The 21,764-nt window shown below is 44.5% G+C and overlaps 1 protein-coding gene across 2 annotated transcripts in view; it reads right to left on the bottom strand.

Moving 5' to 3' along the window:
• DNAJC13 (DnaJ heat shock protein family (Hsp40) member C13) overlaps positions 1 to 21,764 on the bottom strand; it is an 88,468-nt gene that overhangs the window by 4,791 nt on the left and 61,913 nt on the right. For both annotated transcript variants that reach the window (XM_078780522.1, XM_068121022.2), the window contains 4 exons: positions 20,083 to 20,195; positions 19,753 to 19,922; positions 8,335 to 8,377; positions 6,960 to 7,133 (listed from right to left, as the gene is read on the bottom strand). In XM_078780522.1, the coding sequence (XP_078636648.1) occupies positions 6,960 to 7,133; positions 8,335 to 8,377; positions 19,753 to 19,922; positions 20,083 to 20,195 (500 nt within the window). The remainder of the gene's footprint in view (positions 1 to 6,959; positions 7,134 to 8,334; positions 8,378 to 19,752; positions 19,923 to 20,082; positions 20,196 to 21,764) is intronic.

The following is a 21,764-nucleotide window of genomic DNA, read 5'->3' as shown; positions in this document are numbered from 1 at the left end:
AAAAAAATAGCAATAAAGGTGACGATGGGCCAACTTATAAGAACGGAGGGTGTCATAAGAAGTGTGCTTCCACTTGTAAATTAACCACTTGCTCATTTATACTACACCAGCAGAAACCTGTGGGAAAAAAATACGATAGAAAAAAAGGAAGCCTTTTATTCTTGCACTTGGTAAAAGCAGGATTTGTAGGACTGAAACCTGTTGTAAAAATGATGGGAAGCTACAGTGCTGGACAGAAAGAAGTGGAGAAAGAGCGTAAATGATGGAGTTCGATCCTTTGAGACAAGATTAGTTGAAAAGGCAAAGCAAAAGAGAAAAGGAGAAAACGACACAACAGATTCCAGCTCCAGCTTTGAATGTTCAAACTGCAGTAGGCAGTGTGTGTCACATATTGGCCTCTTTTCACAAATGAGGACACACGAAGAGAAAGGCTAAAAAAAAAATCATCAATAATGATGTTTTGCCAATGATTGATTGTTGAGAAAGAGGCCAAAAATGGGAGTTTGTATAAGGAATGTCTTGAGTTGCAATTGTATGCACTCAGCGCTTCATGAAAAGGAGAGTGTAAAATGAGTTTCACAACTTGTTGATTTATTCAAAACACAAGGAAGACTACCTGTCCCAAGTGATGGGAGTTTACAGCTGGGTCTGGGTTCGAACCCAGGCATAACAGCTTAGAGGAGAGTGGGTACCTCGAGATCATCCTGTCTGCCGAGGTCGTACCTTAACGCCCTGTTAATAATCAAACTGTGATTCCATGTTGTACCAATATGTATGTTAAACGATACGTTAAAAATGTATAATAAAAGTAGAATCTGAATCCAAAAACATCACGACCGAGGTCCCTGGATGGTGAAAAATAAAATCGGACGTACTCGGAAATTGCATTTAAAAGAGTGAAAAAGGAATTTTGGAGCCACTTTACCTCATGTCTCAGAGGATATTATTTAATTATTTAATTTAAAAAATAATCACTTTCCTAATTTTGTTCTGCTTTCACTCTAGATTTCGACAATTATTTAAGCCACGAGTTCCAATCGTGAAATATGGAATCAGATTTAGAATATCAGTTTTTAATAAGTCTATACAATACATTATTCAATCTTGCCAGGAGCCAATCACATTGCACCTAGCCTCACACAGCCAATCAGCATAACCGCAAACGGAGACCCATCTCCGTTTTATATATTTATCAAAATTATTTATACATATATATATATACACACACACACACACACACACACACACACACACACACACACACACACACACACACACACACACACACACACACACACACACACACACACACACACACACACACACACACACACACGGCATTTAATATGGAATATTTTTTTTGTTGGGGTGAACTTACTTTTCAAGTTGACTTGGAACCAAAAGTTAATTGGAATTATGTTGAAATTATTCTAGATTTTCTTAATGTGACCTTTAAAAAAAAAAAAAACCACATTTGACATTTCGAAGCAAATAAATTGATCCTTGAAAGTGATGTAAACTGATATCGAACTCAATTCACGGACAGTACTGTGTTAAACTTCTGTACGTTTTCCAGAAGTATTTCTTTATTTTGCACATTAGCCGAAATTTTTTTTAACAAAAACAAAAGTTAAATTACGACTGGGATTATGGACAGTAAAATTACAGTTCAGTACTTCGTGTAACCCCCACGAGCATTCATGAGAGCACGTACACGTTGAGGCATGCTGTTCATGAGATTTGCCAAGGTTTGGACAGGAATTGCTTGCCATGCAGTGACAATAGCCTGCTGCAATTCAGGCACAGAGGTCGGCTGCTGGTCCAAGTTGTCGATTTGACGCGTTAATTCTGCCCACAAGTTCTCTATCGGATTCATATCCGGGGACATGGCAGGCCACTCCATATGCTCTACACCACGGTCAGCAAGAAAGTGTTGGATCATGCGAGCACGGTGAGGCCGTGCATAGTCATCTTGGAAGACAAAGTTTCCTCGAAAGGCTGCACGAGCAAATGGAAGCAATGTTTCTTCCAGAATGGCCCTGTACTTGAACTGGTTCAGGTTTCCATTCAGAACAACCAGGTCAGTTTTGCCCCCTGCATGAAAAGCAGCCCAAACGGTCACCCCACCACCTCCAGCTTGGACTCTTGGCACTATACAATCTTCGTTGTAGGCTTCATGCACTCGTCTGCGCACTCGGACATGGCCATCTTGACGATAGATCAGAAATCAAGACTCGTCACTGAAGATCACGTGATTCCAGTGTCCTGGTTGCCAATGACGGTGCTCTCTGGCCCACTGCAATCGGCGCTGGCGGTGTTGTCTTGTCAGGCGTGGCTTTCTCAGGGGACGCCTGGCATGATAGCCTGCTTGAACCAGTCGTTGGTTGACTAGCCTTCTGGATACAGGCACATTTGTCAGTTGCTGCCACTCAGCCCGAAGCCGATTAGCTGACTTGGTATGGCCATTGCGGACTAACCGGTGCAGCTGGCGATCATCCCTCCTTGTGGTTCTGCGGGGACGTCCTGGCCTCGATATTGGAGTAGGGACACCCCTCTGAGCATTTCGTTTCGGGATCTTTGACACCTGACCTTGAGTGATGCGATACTGCCGAGCAATAACACGCTGTTTCATGCCGGAATTTCGTAAAGCTACCACTCCATGACAAACAGCATTGTCGAGTTTACGGACCATCTCCAGAGGAAGCGGCAATAACTTTTGTAGACGTGCAGCAGTTGTTTTCCACTAATGCAGAACGCAACAACCCTTATATACCCGATTGTGAAGCCAATCGTCAAATGTACCTGTCCGTACATTTTGTCACGCCACCTGTGATATAATCCTGTTATTGACTTCTTGCTGCGACAGACAATCAGTGACATGGTTCTTTCAACAAAGAAATCACCGAAGCGTAAAAGAAACTCACCAGATTGATATACTGAGTTCAGAAAGGAAACCCGTCAAGAAAAAAAAAATATTCCATATGAAATGCCAAGTCTGTATATATATACATACATATACAGTCACGTGAAAAAGTAAGTACACCCCATGTAAAGTTTTGACTTTTTCAACATATTTCAACATACAGCTATTTGATGGGAGGTGGGAGATCGGTGGGAGATATCAATTTCAACAATATTGATAGATAAAGGTGATATAAAATAACAAATATCATGAAACATTTACATATTGTAGTCCATTGTATAATTTAAATTAACATGCATGCAAATTTCGCATGTGGAAAAAGTAAGTACACCCCTACATTTATCACTGCTTCAAATACCTAAAATTAGAATCAGGTGCACCAGCTCAGGTGCAAATGATTAGAACATTGTTAGAGAGGATCTTGGAGGAACATGTCCTATTTAAACCTCAGACATTTAGTATGGTTTTCTCTTTGTTGTTGAAGTGTGCGGCATCACTATGCCTAGATCAAAAGAGCTTTCGTAGGCCTTCAGAAAGAAGGTTAAAGATGCTTACGAGTCTGGGAAGGGATTTAAAAAGATCATGGGAGGTGTGCCAGGAGGAAACCTTTGCTGTCCAGAAATAACATCAGGGCAAGACTAAAGTTTGCCAATGAACACCTCGGCAAAGACCAGCACTTCTGGAACAATGTGCTCTGGACAGATGAGTCAAATGTAGAGCTATTTGGCCACAGAACCAGCAGACATGTTTGGCTAAAACCAAAGACAGTATTTGACCACAAGAACCTGATACCAACTGTAAAGCATGGTGGTGGAAATATTATGGTTTGGGGCAGCTTTGCTGCATCAGGGCCTGGGCAGCTCACCATCATAAAATCCATGATGAATTCTTCATTGTACCAGAGGGTTCTTGAGGATAATGTGAGGCCATCTGTCAGAAAGTTGAAGCTCAACCGAAGGTGGACCTTGCAACATGACAATTTTTTTTATATTTTTTTATATTTTTTTTTTGTATACAAGATCGAGGCTCGTGAAAGAGCGAACATTAATCACACAGAAAGACAAACAGACACATAAAACAAATAACATCGGGAGCGGTAGACAAGATGGGGAGAGAGGGGGCAGGACACAAACACAACATTTGAGAGCAGGGACCGAGAGACATGGAGACATCGAGAGATCTGTGGGAGGGAGAGGGCTTTGGGGGGGAGGCATGTGAAGGGGGGGGGGGAGGCATGTGAAGGGGGGGGGGGGGTGGGAGAGGTATAAACATATGGACACTGCCAGGACTTCCAGGAAAGAAGTTGGAATTTCAAACAAGGTGGATCTGGGGTGAATTAGTGGGGGTAGAAAAGATCAAGGTTTTGGATGGGGGAAGATAAGAGATGGTGGTGAACAGCTGTTTTAAAGACCTGGAGGGAGGAGTGGGATTGAAGGGAGTGTGGGAGTTTGTTCCAGAGGCTGGAGAAAAGAGGAATGAAAGAGTGAAGGTGAGCAGAAAGCCGAGATTTCGGCAGTTTAACCATCAGAGGGTTGCTGGCAGATCTTGTGTGACCTGTAGGAATATTTGGGGGACAGAGCACAGAGAGAGCTGGGGGAGCAAGGCCGGAGAGGAGTCGGTAGAAGACAGAAAGACCACCTACCTGCCTGCGGTGAGTGAGTGAAAGGCCCTCAGAGGTAGCTTCATCGCGGGAGATTCCAATGATTTTGAAAGCTTTGGATTCAACAGCGTGAAGCCGGGCCAGGTGTGAGGCAGGAGCACCAGCCCATAGGGGAGAACAGTATTCCATTGAGCTGCGGATGAAAGCCTTGTATGTGGTGAGGAGCTCAGGTGTGCCGAGGAAGGACTTCGCACGACGGAGGATGCCCAGTTGGCGACTGGCTTTGGAGGCCAGCTTGGAAATGTGGTTTTCCCAAGAAAGATCATGGCAGATAGTGAGACCCAAAAGCTTGAGCGACAGAACTTCTTGGAGAGGATTGTTGAGAAAGTAGATGGGAGGGTTGTCCAGTCGATCTTTTCGGAGAGACATAGTAAGAGAGTGAGATTTGTCAGGATTGAAAGACATGTTCCACTTGTTTGACCAGTCTGTGATTTTGTCCAGGTCTTCAGAGAGTGAGGAGGCTGCAGACTGCCGATCTGAGGGAAGAGGAATGGAGCGGCAGAGAGTGGAGTCATCAGCAAAGAGATAGAGAGGATTTTCCAGAGAGTCGGAGAGATCATTGATAAAGACCAGAAAAAGCACAGGGCCCAGCACACTGCCTTGGGGAACTCCAGCCTGAACAGGAAGGGGAGATGAGAGAAATCCATTTAGGGCCACACGTTGACTACGACCAGAGAGGAAGTCCGCAAGCCATGCATGGAGATTTCCATGGATACCATAGGAGGAGAGTTTGGTGAGCAGAGCTGGGTGCCAGACCGTATCAAAGGCACGTGATATGTCAAGGGAGACAGCTCTGATTTCCTGTTTGGCATTGAGGACCTCCATCCATTGTTGAGACAGCAGAAGCAGCATGTCCAGAGTAGAGTGACCTGGTCTGAAACCAAATTGATGATCAGAGATCAAGCCATTGGAGAAGAGGAAAGATTTCATATCCGAAGCAATGATGGATTCCATGACTTTGCTGATAATTGGGAGCAGGCTGATTGGTCTGTAGTTGCAAGGATCTGTTTTTGCACCTTTTTTGTGTAAAGCGGTAATGTTAGCTGATTTCCAGGATGCTGGCAGATGACCTTGAGCAAACGATAGGGTGAAAAGAACAGAGAGAGGGTGAGATAGAGCGGCAGAGCAGGATTTTAGGACCCGTGGGCTGATGCCGTCTGGTCCAGTTGCAGAATCAGAGTCGAGGTTTGACAAAAACTCCTCCACCTTGTCAGGAGAGAAGGACACAGAGTTCAGGAGCAGTTGGGTTCGACTGGATGACCCTAAACGAGCAATGACCCTAAACATAACAGTAAATCCACCAATGAATGGCTGAAAAGAAAGAAATGGAGCGTTCTGGAATGGCCAAGTCAAAGTCAAAGTCTGGATCTAAATCCCATCGAGATGTTGTGGCGGGATTTGAAACGAGCTGTGCATGCAAGAAACCCCTCAAACATCGCACAGCTTAAAGAATTCTGCATGGAGGAGTGGGCAAAAATTTCTCCCAGTCGATGTCAGAGACTGGTAGACAGTTATAAGAAACGCCTACTTGAGGTTGTTTCTGCCAAAGGGGGCAATACAACCTATTGGAGCCAAGGGTGTACTTACTTTTTCCACATGCGAAATTTGCATTTATGTTTATTTAAATTATACAATGGACAACAGAATGTAAATGTTTCATGATATTTGTTATATTATATCACCTTTATCTCTCAATATTGTTGAAATGAAGATCAAATAGCTGTATGTTGATATATGTTGAAAAAGTATATATATTTGTATATAATATATATATTTGATTGGGTAAACAGCATGGATTATATGAAGATAGTTTTACTTTTTAGGGTTATGGACAAAGTAGAGGCTGTCCACAAGGCCTTGCTCCAGTTTTAAAATTGTATTACAACCAAACCAAAAAATATATAATTATGTGGTTTTTTAATTTTTATTTTTGCATTTTGTCAAATAATTCATAAATTTCTTGTGTTCTTAAGTTCACCTCAATATGTACAGCTTCAGTGGAACCTAACACGTCTTAACAGCAAAGAAAAAAAAGAATTGCGAGGACCGCGGCAGGCCAGCTTTGCGGCACCCACATTGTTGCTTATACACCACCTGGTTTAAATTTTATGCTGGATTGAAAAAGATAATTTTCCTGTACGCTTGGATTAATTTGAAGCAACTTTTGCTTAATGTTTTTTTTTCCTCTCCAGGGAGCATTTCCATGTTTCAGGGTGGGACAAAGACAGGTGGTGTTGGCCTTTTATATACAGTACCTAGATGACAAAAACGTGGGGGAAAAGGGCAAGCAATTCATCAAAAATGTCTTGGGGTGGGTGAGGAATATATAGCAAATTGCATCCAAAAGAATCATAAGTTTGTGTTAGTGTGACACACATGCGACTCGCTCTTGGCCAGCAATTTTGTGAGTTTTTCCAACAGGGCGATAAGAAACTCTTTTGGTCGTCGAAGAACCCATCCAGGCTGTGCGATGAAAATACGGAGAAACACTCCACCGACGGACAGTTCATCCTCAGCGTGGTCGTACGCCACGGAGAAGTCATCAGGAAGCTGCAGGGTGCATAAAATAAATAATTAATGAAATGAGGATGTAAATCAATTAAAAATAAATATCACAGGTGGAATGTTTTCTAAGATTAGTAAAAAGCTGACTTTTTGAAAATGGCTACAGGGAATTTTTTGGTCGGCGCCACCTTTTCAGCATTTCCATTTTTGTTGTTTTTTTTGTATCTCAAATCTGTCCTGCGTATTTGAAGACGCAAGTGCCACTTTATGTGGATTCTTTGAAATCCATCTATTTACATGCGTCGTCGCATATGGAATCCATGCAAGCACACAGATAAATGTGATAAAAACATTGCCTCAAACAGGGAACCATGATTGTCATGGGGCCTGCAAGGCTAACCCCTGCTCTAGCAGGGAAAATGGCCTTAAAACGATCATTCATTCATTCATTCACACCGAGATAAATCCTCTGGGACTTCAATGGGAAAGCACCCGCAAACAAGATGGCAGCAATAAGTGAAATATGAAGCTTTTTCCTTCAGCAAAAAACAAAACATTAGCACGTTGACCATGTGGCACAGGGGTAAAAATAATAAATCCTTCATCGTCACAAGTAGGAAACTTTCACCTTACAACTTGAACCGGCAAAAGATTTACCAAAGAGCAATGAGCTATCATCATTTATTTTCATTATCAGTTCGATTCACCTTTGGAGTAATTTTATCTGCACCATAAAGCGTGCATTTGTACTACATCAGGCAAAGTACACTGACGAAGGCTTATTCACTGGGGCATCTCTCTCCAGCTCTGGTTGCAACATATTTAACTGTAACCAGCATTGCTGTAACGTTCACTGAGCATACATCGTGTAAATGGGTTTGAAGATCAAAATGCACAGATCCCTTGGCAAGAAACGGGTGTTTGTGCTCAATTGGGAGGAACAACAACGTGTGAGCCATCTACATAAAATAGCTTTTGCTAAGGCCTTGCAGTGATGAATGGCAGGTGGGAATTGCTGGAAAGCTGTACAAAATTTCAAGAAAAAGTCACGTGCACGCACTGTCCTGCGTATCTGAAGAGCGACGAGTGGAACAAGAGCAAGAAATGGTACAAAAATTAACAGAAGACAGACACACACACGGGCAGAGAGAGGAGACAGGTAGAGACCGACAAAAGTTTTGCCCAAGACGCATGTTTAAAGTTAGATTTTCATCACATGTAAATAAACAAATCCTTCACACTTTACCTTCCAGCAAACGTCAGGGTTGTTCTGCTGCTCGGTGAAGAATCTGAAATGGATAAATAAATAAACAAACAAAAAATAAAGGGAGAGCACAAAATCAGCACATCGACAGAGCAAATATTACAAATGAATTCTGCTGCTTGCATCATCTGAGATGTGGCTTTATTGCTGACTAGCTGAAGTACCTGGCATTGCCCAGGGAAATACAATGCAATATGTATTGAAATATTAAGTCAGAATCAAAAACATCCCAGATGATCAGCCCAGAGGCAGATCACTTACACGCAGAGTTCGTTTTCATGACGTGGGAATGCAAAATAAAATAAAACAAGTGAGGAGACGACGATGGTTCACGAGCGAGCGGTATTCAATGACAAAGGACGGACTATAATTGAAACAGGCCCGGACTGGGGGGTCAGGGGCCCACGTGGCAGGTGTCGGCCCCCGACATGCGGTGTACATGCCTATTAACAAAGGGCACCAATGCGCTGCGTGCACAGGCCATTAAGAGCCAGCTGTACGTAATTGTGTGTGGTGCTGGCCTTTAAATTATATACACACAACATCATGGTATAGAATAACTTAAATTAATAATCGGCCTGTTCGCAACCTCAGACTTCGTTTTAACTTGTATAAATTTTAAATATCGAAAACCCTGTTCGATGAACACCGATCTTGTAATAAAAGAAAATATCGAAAACCCGGAGTTCTATTCAGACAACTTTGAAATGGTCGTCCTCTGTGACCTTTAAAAGTCAAAACCGACATTGAAAATATATAAATAGGAATGTATTATCTGTTATGAGACTAGTTAGCTACACAATACCGAAAATTCGGTTCGATTCCGACAACTTTGAAAATTGGACCTTTTTTTTTTTTGTATACAGAATAGAGGCTCGTGAAAGAGCTAACATTTATCACACAAACAAATCAAACAGACAAACAAACAAAGTATATAAAAAGGGGAGCGGTAGACAAGATGGGGAGAGAAGGGGAAGCACATAAACACAACATTTGAGAGCAGGGACATCGGGAATATGTGGGAGGGAGAGGGCTTGGGGGGAGGCGGCGTGGGAAGGGGGCGGGGGGGGGGGGGGAGTGGGAGAAGTATAAACACAAGCACACCAAGGACTTCCAGGAAAGAAGTTGGTATTTCAAAAAAGTGGATTTGGGGTGAAATTAGCGGGGGTAGAAAAGATCAAGATTTTGGATGGGGGAAGATAAGAGATGGTGGCGAACAGCTGTTTTAAAGACCGGGAGGGAGGCGTGGGATTGAAGAGAGTGAGGGAGTTTGTTCCAGAGGTGGGAGAAAAGAGGAATGAAGGAGTGAAAGTGAGCAGATAGTCTTGATTTTGGCAGTTTAACCATAAGAGGGTTGCAGGCAGATCTTGTGCGACCTGTAGGAATATTTGGGGGACAGAGCCTAGAGAGAGCTGGAGGAGCAAGGCCGGAGAGGAGTCAGTAGAAGACAGACCACCAACCTGCCTGCGGTGAGTAAGTGAAAGGTCCTCGGAGGTAGCTTCATCGCGGGAGATTCCAATGATTCTGAACGCTTTGGTTTCAACAGCGTGAAGACGAGCAAGGTGTGAGGCAGGAACACCAGCCAAGAGGGGGGAACGGTATTCCATTGAGCTGCGGATGAAAGCCTTATATGTGGTGAGGAGCTCAGGTGTGCCAAGGAAGGACTTCGCACGACGGAGGATGCCCAGTCGGCGACTGGCTTTGGAGGCCAGATATGAAATGTGGTTTTCCCAGGAAAGATCATGGCAGATAGTGAGACCCAAAAGCTTGAGTGACAGAACTTCTTGGAGAGGATTATTCAGAAAGTGGATGGGAGGGTTGTCCAGTCGGTCTTTTCGGAGAGACATCGTAAGAGTGTGACATTTGTCAGGATTGAAAGACATGTTCCACTTGTTTGCCCAGTCTGTGATTTTGTCCAGGTCTGCAGAGTGAGGAGGCTGCAGACTGCCGATCTGAGGGATGAGGAATGGAGCGGCAGAGTGGAGTCATCAGCAAAGAGATAGAGAGGATTTTCAAGAGAGTCGGAGAGATCATTGATGAAGACCAGAAAAAGCACAGGGCCCAGAACACTGCCTTGGGGAATTCCAGCCTGAACAGGAAGAGGAGATGAGAGAAACCCATTCAGGGCCACCAACACGTTGACTACGACTAGAGAGGAAGTCCGCCAGCCATGCGTGGAGATTTCCATGGATACCAAAGGAGGAGAGTTTCGTGAGCAGAGCTGGGTGCCAGACCGTATCGAAGGCACGTGATATGTCAAGGGAGACAGCTCTAATTTCCTGTTTGGCATTGAGGACCTCCATTCCATTGTTGAGACAGCAGAAGCAGCATGTCCAGAGTAGAGTGACCAGGTCTGAAACCAAATTGATGATCAGAGATCAAGCCATTGGAGAAGAGGAAAGATTTCATATCCGAAGCAATGATGGATTCCATGACTGCTGATAATTGGGAGAAGGCTGATTGGTCTGTAGTTGCTAGGATCTGTTTTTGCACCTTTTATGCATAAAGCGATGATGTTGGCTGATTTCCAAGCAGATGACAGATGACCTTGAGCAAAAGAGATAATAATAATAATTCATTTATTTTGTATAGCGCCTTTCAAGAAGCCCAAAGGCCCTCACACCTAGATGGTGAAGAGAACAGAGAGAGGGAGTGAAAGAGCGGAAGAACAGGATTTTAGGACCCGTGGGCTGATGCCGTCAGGTCCATTTGCAGAATCAGAGTCGAGGGTTGACAAACTTTTCCACCTTGTCAGGAGGAAAGGACACAGAGTCCAGGAGCAGCTGGGTACGACTGGGTACGGTGGGTCCAGAGAGGGATGGGTTTGGGACACAAGATTTAGAGGCAAACACAGAGTTGAGGCATTCAGCTTTTTCACGTGCGGAGTCAGCTGTGTAGCCGTTTGAGGTAAGGGAGGGGATGGAGGGGGAACAAACACCAGAAACAGATTTGACCAGATGCCACCAGGATTTGGAAGAGGGAGACAGATAAGAGAGTTCGGTCTTGAGAATGGGGAGATATTGTTTCCTGTCTCTCCTGAGGGTGGACACACACTTGTTTCGGGCTTTGTGAAAGGAAATGAAATTTCCTTCCGTTGGATTTGCTTTCCAGGAGACGAAGGCAAGTTGTTTCTGGGCAACAGCCTCACCACAAGATTCCGTGTACCATGGATGGGAGGAAGGGTATGACAACTGAAGACGAGATGGGATAAATCTGTGCATGAGAGAGAGCAATTTACTTTGGAGGAATTCCCAGGATGAGTTGATGTCAGAGGCGGTAGAGATGGGAGACCAGTCCAGATGATTGATGGCTGCTTGAAGACCGTGCCAGTTGGCCTGAGTGAAATGCCAGACTCGTCGACGCTGAGGAGGCTCCCTGAGAATGGTCAGATAGATGTCCACTTTAACAAGCACATGATCAGATGAGACGATTGGAGCAGAAGAAGAGCAGCAGACATTTTCAGGGAAGTTAGTCATAACCAAGTCCAGAAGAGAAGATGCTCCGTTGACTGAGATCCAGGTCGGGAAATTGACAGATTGTGTCAGTCCCAGTGAGTCGCAGAAGTCCTTTGCTGAGGAGCTATGGCTGGTGAGAGGAACCCATACCCAGCCAACTGGCATGGTGACAATTGAAATCACCACATATGAGGAAGAGAGAGTTGGGATGAGTAGATAGAAGTTGATCCATATTATCAGACAGCGAGATGTAGATGGAGTCATCACTGTTTGGTGGACGGTACAACACACATATGAACAAGAGGTGGGAGCGAAGGGGAAGCCGTAGCCAGAGGTATTCCTGGGGGTGAGGTGGAGAGAGGGCAGTGCAGGGCGAGTGAGGAAGAGAGTTTTTGATAAAGATAGCAACCCCACCTCCAGGACGAGGCTCAGGTCTATCATACCGGAGGAGGGAGTAACCCGGGAGAGATACTAAGGAATCAGAGACATCATGAAGGAGGAAAGTTTCTGTTAAGCAGATCACGTCTGGTTTGTCAGAAGCAACCTGTATGGAGAGATCAGTTAAGTTTGAACGAAGGCCCCGGATGTTTGAGGTCCATACCGTTAATGAAGAGGAAGGGGGAGCATCGGATACAGAACAGGGGGGGGGGGGGGGTGGGTAGGGTAAGATGTGGAAGAGGAGGAAGAGGTAGGGAGAGCTGTTGAAGGTGCGTCAGAGATTTCAGAATAGCTCGGAGAAAGGGAAGGATGGGGCGGACAAAAGGTTTGATGGTGATTGGGTGAGGCACAGTGAGGTGTTATTTGAGGAGGGGGAAGAGCGAGGCAGAAGGTTGGGGGAGATGGAGGTGAGAGTTGGAAGGGGGAAGAAGCGGGGAGGATGCTTTGAGGAGGAGGGGTGAGAGGGGGGAAATTGAGAAGAAATGAGGGTGGGGAGATTTGAAGGGGAGGGGCGAGGGGGGCGTTTATGAGGAGAGGGGTTAGGGGGGAGTTTAGGAGGGAAGGGACAAGGGGAGGGATTTGAAAGGAATGGGAGATGGGGGAGATTTGGAGGGGAGGGGTGAGGGGGGAGTCTAGGAGGGGAGGGGTGAGGGGGAGTCTAGGAGGGGAGGGGTGTGGGGGGAGTTTAGGAGGGAAGGAGCAAGGGGGGGAGATTTGAAAGGGATGGGTCATGGGGAGGATTTGGAGGGGAGGGGTGATGGGGAAGATTTGAAGGGGAGGGGTGATGGGGAAGATTTGGAGGGGAGGGGTGAGATTGGATTTTGGAAAGTGTACGATTAATGGGAAACGAACATTTATTGCAAAATGAGTTTCTTGTGACGTTAGAGTTAAAAATACGTTTAAGGATGCTGGAGGGAGGGGGGGGGGGGGGGGTGGAGTGCAGGTGAGTTTAGGGAATGTATGAAAGAGGCACTGTAAGAGATGGAATTTTTTTTTGGAATGAATAGATTTGGTGAGCAAGTCGAAAGCAACCTTTTAAAGAAGAAGAAGAAAAAGGTGTTGTAATATACGACAGAATACAGTACTTCAGGGGAAAATTTAAACATTTTAAGGTTTAACAGTGAAAACTATCTGGGGAAATGGGGGTGAAACACGTGGTCAAAGAACGAACGAACAAGAACAACGAATAAACAAATAAGAACAACGAATGAACAAATAAGAACAAAGAATAAGAACAGAGAAGGAAATGTTGTTTTGTTTTTTGTTTTTTTTGAGTTGAGATTTTAAACAAGGAAGTATGGGGTGAAAATACTGGGAAAAACAGAGAAGGAAAGTAATTGGAGCACAATCGACGGACCGCTGAGAGAAAAACAAAGCCTCAAAAGACACGACATGAATTAACACGATTTTCTATACAGATATGAAAGATTTACACCGAGAATTTTACTAGGGACCCACTGTAGGTACGTACACACACCATAAAATAAAGACAGTTTTGACGAAAATACAAATGGGAACAATTACTTAACTTCGATAGCGTGGAGAGCGTGGACAGCTTCGAAAAAATGTAACCTCGCTGGCAAGACCGGAAGATTTGTGACCTTGAAACCTTTTGTGACCTTAAAATGTCAAAACGAAGGTTACTGACCTTGAAATGATAGAAAATAATGTATAATCAGTGATGAGGTTAGTTAGCTACACAATACCGAAAATTCGGTTCGATTCCGACAACTTTGAAAATTTGACCTTTGTGACCTTCAAAGGTCAAAGGTCGAAGATTCTGAAATTTGTTGGAAAACTTGTATTTCATGATGTATGTGATAATATAAGATCATGTATGACATTTCACCCTATCAGGAAGTGAACAATGTAATAAAACCATCAAAAATCGACTTTTCTAAATTTAGTGACTTTGAGACCTTGACCTTGAGGCGAAAATGAACAATCGAGCTCTGTGGGGCTAGACACATGACGTTGGCCTAACCAAATACCGAAACCCCTGTCAGATTCCACCAACTCCCTCGAAGAGGATGTAGCTTGAACTCGATTACCCCCTAAAAAGACATCTTTTTCGGGCGTCACTCCACCCACAATGGGCAGGATACAACTAGATCATGAAATCAACTTCCCACCAAAGTTTCATTAACATCGGATGATATCATCGGGTAGTTATGCTGCGGTCAGACAGACAGACACACACACACCAATGACGAATATAGTGGTCACTCTGTTTGATAACTCGTGAACCAATAAATAAAAACTGAGTAATTAACATCAGCAGTCGAGTCCGTGTAATTGCGGGGAGACGGGGAGAATTACAAGTGGGGAAGCATGAACACGGTGGTGTTGTAATAAATCCGGAGGTGCAATGCACCCTAAATTGTCCTCTCCAGAAATATCTCTAGTATTGCGAGTGAAGCCACCAGGAGTGCTCCAGCGGGCATCTTACCATGCCAATCATCATGACACAGTAGGGTAGGTTAAAGGGGAACTCAAATGCAAAATTATTTTTTCTGAAAACGTTTGTAAATCATTAATCACGGTCTAATTTGAAGGGGAGGATTTTTTGAATTTTTTTTGCCAATCAAAGTGTCAAAAATAGCCTTAGAGGGTTGATGTTTGATTTCGCCAGTGACATCACACTATTAACTCACCTTGATCCAAATGGCGGCTGTACATAGAGTTTCGAGCTCGGGTTCCGATAACGATTCCACCGTTATTAGCAACTGAAGGTTCTCAGGATACTGATTAGTGGGATTTAGAAGAAACTATTGAAGACAAAATTGGTGATGGAAACTCTTTCAGGGGGATTGTGGAGCTGTATCGTTTCAAGCCTATGCAAGCGATTCAGACGAAGATGGCATTAGTGAAGATTACGGTGTTAGTAGTGCAAATGAAAACGCTGGTCACATGTACGCTACAGATTGGTAGGTTTTGTTTTTCTGTTCAATTGAGGGTTTATCAGGGATTTTGTATTAATCGACAAATCAGTTATAATACTCCAGAAGAAATACGGCATGACAGCACGGACGCCGCTGACTAAATGGGCGACGGATGCTTTGTTCCGCTGTAGCAGGCTGATCTGGTGTCCTGTATGTTACAGGATCATCCCATTTTATACTTTCCTGGGACGCCATTTGTGTTTATGTCCATGCTGAATCGTGTCCCACCGTCATGTCTGTGCCAATATCCCACCCCAGTGGAGGGTGGAGGAAGGGATAGTGGTGAGGTGAGATCTGTTGCCAGCAGGCCAACGCAGGTGTTTGATTCACTGCTCGAATCACCTGTGCACATATGCTGGCAGCTGGGTAGAGATGGTCTTGCAGTTTTAAGCAACGGCTGTTTCCTCCGCTTAATCGTGGGGTAGAAACCTTAATCATCCTCTCTCAATCGTGGTGGGTAACCACAAGATCTAGCTATCTCCGTTATTTCATAACAGTGCTCTGTTAGGGTTAGGAAAAATCCTAGGTATGGGATTTCGGACAAACCTCGTCCAATTTCTGGCAACCCTCAAATCTTTCGGCCATTGGTGTAGCATGAATCCATCTTGGTTTGTGTTACTGTAATCAGCAAGGACGCATCGACCCCGCATATTTGTAGAAATTCGAAAATTATTAATTTACGTTAAATCGTACTGCGATGTAATGCGTAGACGATATGGATTTGGCGCTCGATTTCCTGATGCGAGGTCTCAGCTTATCGTGAATAAGATTTTTTTTTTTGTATACAGAATCGAGGCTCGTGAAAGAGCTAACATTTATCACAAAAAGAAATCAAAGAGACAAACAAACAAAGTATATAAAAAGGGGAGTGTTAGACAAGATGGGGAGAGAAGGGGAAGCACATAAACACATCATTTGAGAGCAGGGACATCGGGAATGTGTGGGAGGGAGAGGGCCTGGGGGGAGGCAGGATAGGTATATAAAACGCAAGGACACCAAGGACTTCCACGAAAGAGGTTGGTATTTCAAAAAAGTGGATTTTGGGTGAAATTAGCAGGGGTAGAAAAGATCAAGGTTTTGGATGGGGGAAGATAAGAGATGGTGGTGAACAGCTGTTTTAAAGACCTGGAGGGAGGAGTGGGACTGAAGAGAGTGAGGGAGTTCGTTCCAGAGGCGGGAGAAAAGGGGAATGAAAAAGCGAAGGAGACCAGAAAGTCTTCATATTGGCAATTTCACAAGAAGCGGGTTGCAGGCAGATCTTGTGCGACCTGCAGGAATATTTGGGGGACAGAGCCCAGAGAGAGCTGGAGGAGCAAGGCCGGAGAGGAGTCGGTAGAAGACAAAGACCACCAACCTGCCTGCGGTGAGTAAGTGAAAGGTCCTCGGAGGTAGCTTCATCGCGGGAGATTCCAATGATTCTGAACGCTTTGGTTTCAACAGCGTGAAGACGAGCAAGGTGTGAGGCAGGAGCACCAGCCCAGAGGGGGGAACAGTATTCCATTGAGCTGCGGATGAAAGCCTTATATGTGGTGAGGAGCTCAGGTGTGCCAAGGAAGGACTTCACACGACGGAGGATGCCCAGTCGGCGACTGGCTTTGGAGGCCAGATTTGAAATGTGGTTTTCCCAGGAAAGATCATGGCAGATAGTGAGACCCAAAAGCTTGAGTGACAGAACTTCTTGGAGAGGATTATTCAGAAAGTGGATGGGAGGGTTGTCCAGTCGGTCTTTTCGGAGAGACATCGTAAGAGTGTGAGATTTGTCAGGATTGAAAGACATGTTCCACTTGATTGCCCAGTCTGTGATTTTGTCCAGTTATGCAGAGAGTGAGGAGGCTGCAGACTGCTGATCTGAGGGATGAGGAATGGAGCGGCAGAGAGTGGAGTCATCAGCAAAGAGATAGAGAGGATTTTCAAGAGAGTCGGAGAGATCATTGATGAAGACCAGAAAAAGCACAGGGCCCAGAACCATGCCTTGGGGAACTCCAGCCTGAACAGGAAAAGGAGATGAGAGAAACCCATTCAGGGCCACACGTTGACTTCGACTAGAGAGGAAGTCCGCCAGCCATGCGCGGAGATTTCCATGGATACCAAAGGAGGAGGGCTTGGTGAGCAGAGCGGGGTGCCAGACGGTATCGAAGGCACGTGATATGTCAAGGGAGACAGCTCTAATTTCCTGTTTGGCATTGAGGACCTCCATCCATTGTTGAGACAGCAGAAGCAGCATGTCCAGAGCAGAGTGACCAGGTCTGAAACCAAATTGATGATCAGAGATCAAGCCATTGGAGAAGAGGAAAGATTTCATATCCGAAGCAATGATGGATTCCATGACTTTGCTGATAATTGGGAGAAGGCTGATTGGTCTGTAGTTGCTAGGATCTGTTTTTGCACCTTTTTTGAATAAAGCGATGATGTTGGCTGATTTCCAAGCAGATGGCAGATGACCTTGAGCAAAAGAGAGGGAGAAGAGAACAGAGAGAGGGAGTGAAAGAGCGGAAGAACAGGATTTTAGGACCCGTGGGCTGATGCCGTCAGGTCCAGTTGCAGAATCAGAGTCGAGGGTTGACAGAAACTTTTCCACCTTGTCAGGAGGAAAGGACACGGAGTCCAGGAGCAGCTGGGTACGACTGGGTACGGTGGGTACAGAGAGGGATGGGTTTGGGACACAAGATTTAGAGGCAAACACAGAGTTGAGGCATTCAGCTTTTTCACGTGCGGATTCAGCTGTGTAGCCTTTTGAGGTGAGGGAGGGGTTGGAGGGGGAACAAACACCAGAAACCGATTTGACCAGACGCCACCAGGATTTGGAAGAGGGAGACAGACAGGAGAGTACCATCTTGAGAACGGAGAGATATTGTTTCCTGGCTCTCCTGAGGGTGGAGACACACTTGTTTCGGGCTTTGTGAAAGGAAATGAGATTTCCTTCCGTTGGATTAGCTTTCCAGGAGACGAAGGTAAGTTGTTTCTGGGCAACAGCCTCACCACAAGATTCCGTGTACCATGGACGGGAGGAAGGGTATGACAACTGAAGACGAGATGGGATAAATCTGTGCATGAGAGAGAGCAATTTACTTTGGAAGAATTCCCAGGATGAGTTGATGTCAGAGGCGGTAGAGATGGGAGACCAGTCCAGATGATTGATGGCTGCTTGAAGACTGTGCCAGTTGGCCTGAGTGAAATGCCAGACTCGCCTTAGCTGAGGAGGCTCCCTGAGAATGGTCAGAGAGATGTCCACTTTAACAAGCACATGATCAGATGAGCCAATTGGAGCAGAAGAAGAGCAGCAGACATTTTCAGGGAAGTTAGTCATAACCAAGTCCAGAAGAGAAGATGCTCCGTTGACTGAGATCCGGGTCGGGAAATTGACAGATTGAGTCAGTCCCAGTGAGTCACAGAAGTCCTTTGCTGAGGAGCCATGGCTGGTGAGAGAGGAACCCACACCTAGCCAACTGGCATGGTGACAATTGAAATCACCACATATGAGGAAGAGAGAGTTTGGATGAGTAGATAGAAGTTGGTCCATATTATCAGACAGCGAGATGTAGATTGAGTCATCACTGTTTGGTGGACGGTACAACACACATATGAACAAAGGTGGGAGCGAATGGGAAGCCGTAGCCAGAGGTATTCCTGGGGGTGAGGTGGAGAGAGGGCAGGGCATTTCGAGAGAGGGCATTTCGACTTTTAATTGCAAAATTACCCACTTTATAAATCGGAAAAGGTCATATCTATTTTGTTGGGTATCAAGGGATAGATTAATGTCACGGTGATCTGAGTGTTTTGGTTCCTATTTAAAGTTGAAAAAGCAACAGGATTATAGGTAAGGGAGAAACCCACCACCAAAGGAACACAGTTTCCATCATTAGCTTGCATACATATGATTTGCACAATACATATTACTCGATCGTGGCAGTGTGTAAGTAACAGTCACTCGAGGCCTGAACACGGAAGTGTTATAATAAAGGGTAATCTTTTTAACAAGAAGCACAAATGTAAACACCATATGTAAACACTCGTATATACAACCTCAACATACGATCTTCACAAAACATTACACAATCACTCCTAGGAAAAAAAACTCAGGCAGTGTATAAGCACAAGACCCAATCGGGGCCTGAAGGGCAATTTATCAGATATAAATTGTTTTCTAATTTATCAATTTTGATATCCAACAGCAGCCATCGTTCATCCTCTGGATGAAAGAGGAGGTCATACAAAGTCTGGTTGCACTCAAACAAACAAACGTTCTACTTTATATTGCTGATACAGTGCTCCCCTGCAACCCACCCTTCATTCCCCCACCCCATCAGATGCTGATTAGATTCAATGATTTCACAATGGTACCAATAAATAGTGGCCTACTTGTAACATCTCCCAACCGCCCCTCCTCCCCCACCCCCCCCCCCCCCCCCAAGTTAATAAACAAATAAGTAAAATAAACAGAACCTAAAGGACATTCACCTTGCCATGGCAGAGCAAAAGGAAACAAAAATAAATATTTGACACCAAAACTCAGTGATGAACAACCAGGAATGAAGATAGTTTGTGGGTGGGGGTGCAAAACATACTGTTTGGTCATATTGCGAATGCAAGAGCAGGCAGACTCGCGTGCGGCATCATTCCAAACGAGCTCTGGATTCTCCTGCGTGCTCTCAAAGATAGAGACTGCAGCATCGGGGCTGTCCCTCATGGCGTCCATGAACAGCGCAGGGAGGAATTTGGATAAGAGTATATGGACCTGGGCAAGCCAGAATACAAGAGAGTGCAATTATGGTGCCTGATTGAGGTGAGGCAAGTGGGGGTTGGGGGTGTGAGAGGGAGTGAATCAGAAGCAAAATTGAAAAGATACGAGGAAAGCGCAAGAGGGAATAGGAAATGCAAGGCAATTCCAATCACACCTTTCGCCCGAGTAGTTTGTCCGAAATCATTTTTGCAAGCATCTCAGCCGTCTGCGAGCGCACTTGGGGATTCGTTGAGTTGCAGAAAAGGTCGAGCAAGTATGGAAGAGCCCCTGCATTTGAGCAATGAGACATGACAAACAGCATTCGTAAAGATAACACCAAAAACTAGGAAAGCCGGTGATTGGAATGTTAATCAATATAACCAATGAGTGCTTGGTTTAAAACAAAAATGTGTTTTTTAAACTTTTTGTTGTTTAACTCGATCCACCTAAACTTCCCTAACCACCGAAGACTGGAAATGCAGCACATTGTATCGTTTTTATAAATTTTTTATTTACATTTACATTGATAAATGACGATGCTGTGCAATACAAGTAGTTTTTACATTTTCAAAATCTGACACGGGGACATTTTGGACCGGGGAAGCCGCACACGCATTGATCGGCAAGTTACGTGACGCCATTGAAGGCATTTCAAGAACGCATGGGCACCGGCTCAAGTAATCAAGACACCACACTGCACCAAAGGTGCAAATCATAATCGTTTCACATTGACCACCAACATTTAGGAAGAGTGGATAGTGTTGATACAATGTGTCCCCCTTCTCCAAGCTATCGATAAAATGCATCATGAAAATCGGAGGAAAACTATTCAAGTTATGATTAAAACGGTGTTTTTAGTTAATTAGGTCACAATCCAAAAAGGTTTCAGTAAAGTATACTAATCAAATATCAGGTGCACAACTTCAGTGCAGGTACACTATTATGCTGCAAGAACATCTTGAAAGGCCAAGCGGTCTTTCAGATTCCACATTAGAAAAATTGAACGACAAAAATAGCATTTTTTTTTTCAGACCAACATTTGACCTTGACCTTTAACCCGGAGGGGTATGGTGTAAATAAAGTGTAAATGCACCTTACTCTGGGCTATCTGAGGGCAATTTCATTCCAATTTGACAAACCTTAGTCTGGTTATGGTAAAAAAAATGTTAAGTCTATAATTAGGTCATGACCCTAAAATTAAGTCAAGGTCAACAAAAAATGTCAACCCCACCTACTTTTTATTCCCCAAATTTATGCAAATTGTCATTCCGAAAGTCCCAGCCAGCTGCGAAATACAAAACCTGAATGGTGTACGAGTACTCCTCGGCGTCTAAAAAAAAACTCTGCGGTACCATTAAAATTGGGAGCACCAATGATCTACGTGTAGATCGTGTGTGCAGGTGGTTAAGGAATTGTGCAGCCAAAAACTAAAATCTCGAATCCTGTGCACGGTAAAAATGAAAGAGCGAAAAAGATCTGCCTTTAGTCTTCCACGCATAGTACATTGTGTAGATACATCATATGCAAATGTGCGTTGTTACGTGCTCCTCCCCAAACCCCCTGGTCACGGTGTATCTCCGAGCCCCGAGAGGAGTCACGGCAGAAAGATGTGTTATTCTGTGTCAAAGATCAATGGTGAAACCACACCAATTGTTACCAACAAACAAATATTGTATTAAGGTCACACAAGAATAACAACACAAAAACAATAATAATCAATTGTACAACCAATATATACTTCCTATGATGGTACCATCAGGTTCGTACAATATAACTCACTGTGCTCCAAGTGAGCGAAAAGAAGAACATTCCCAGTGTCTCTATTCCCGGTGTTACGTGCTCCTCCCCGACCCCCTG

Source organism: Myxine glutinosa, chromosome 6 (genome assembly GCF_964187855.1).
Source record: "Myxine glutinosa chromosome 6, kmMyxGlut1.1, whole genome shotgun sequence".
Taxonomy (NCBI): domain Eukaryota; kingdom Metazoa; phylum Chordata; class Myxini; order Myxiniformes; family Myxinidae; genus Myxine; species Myxine glutinosa.
Note: the sequence above shows the minus strand (reverse complement) of the source record. Positions and strands in the feature narration are given on the sequence as shown.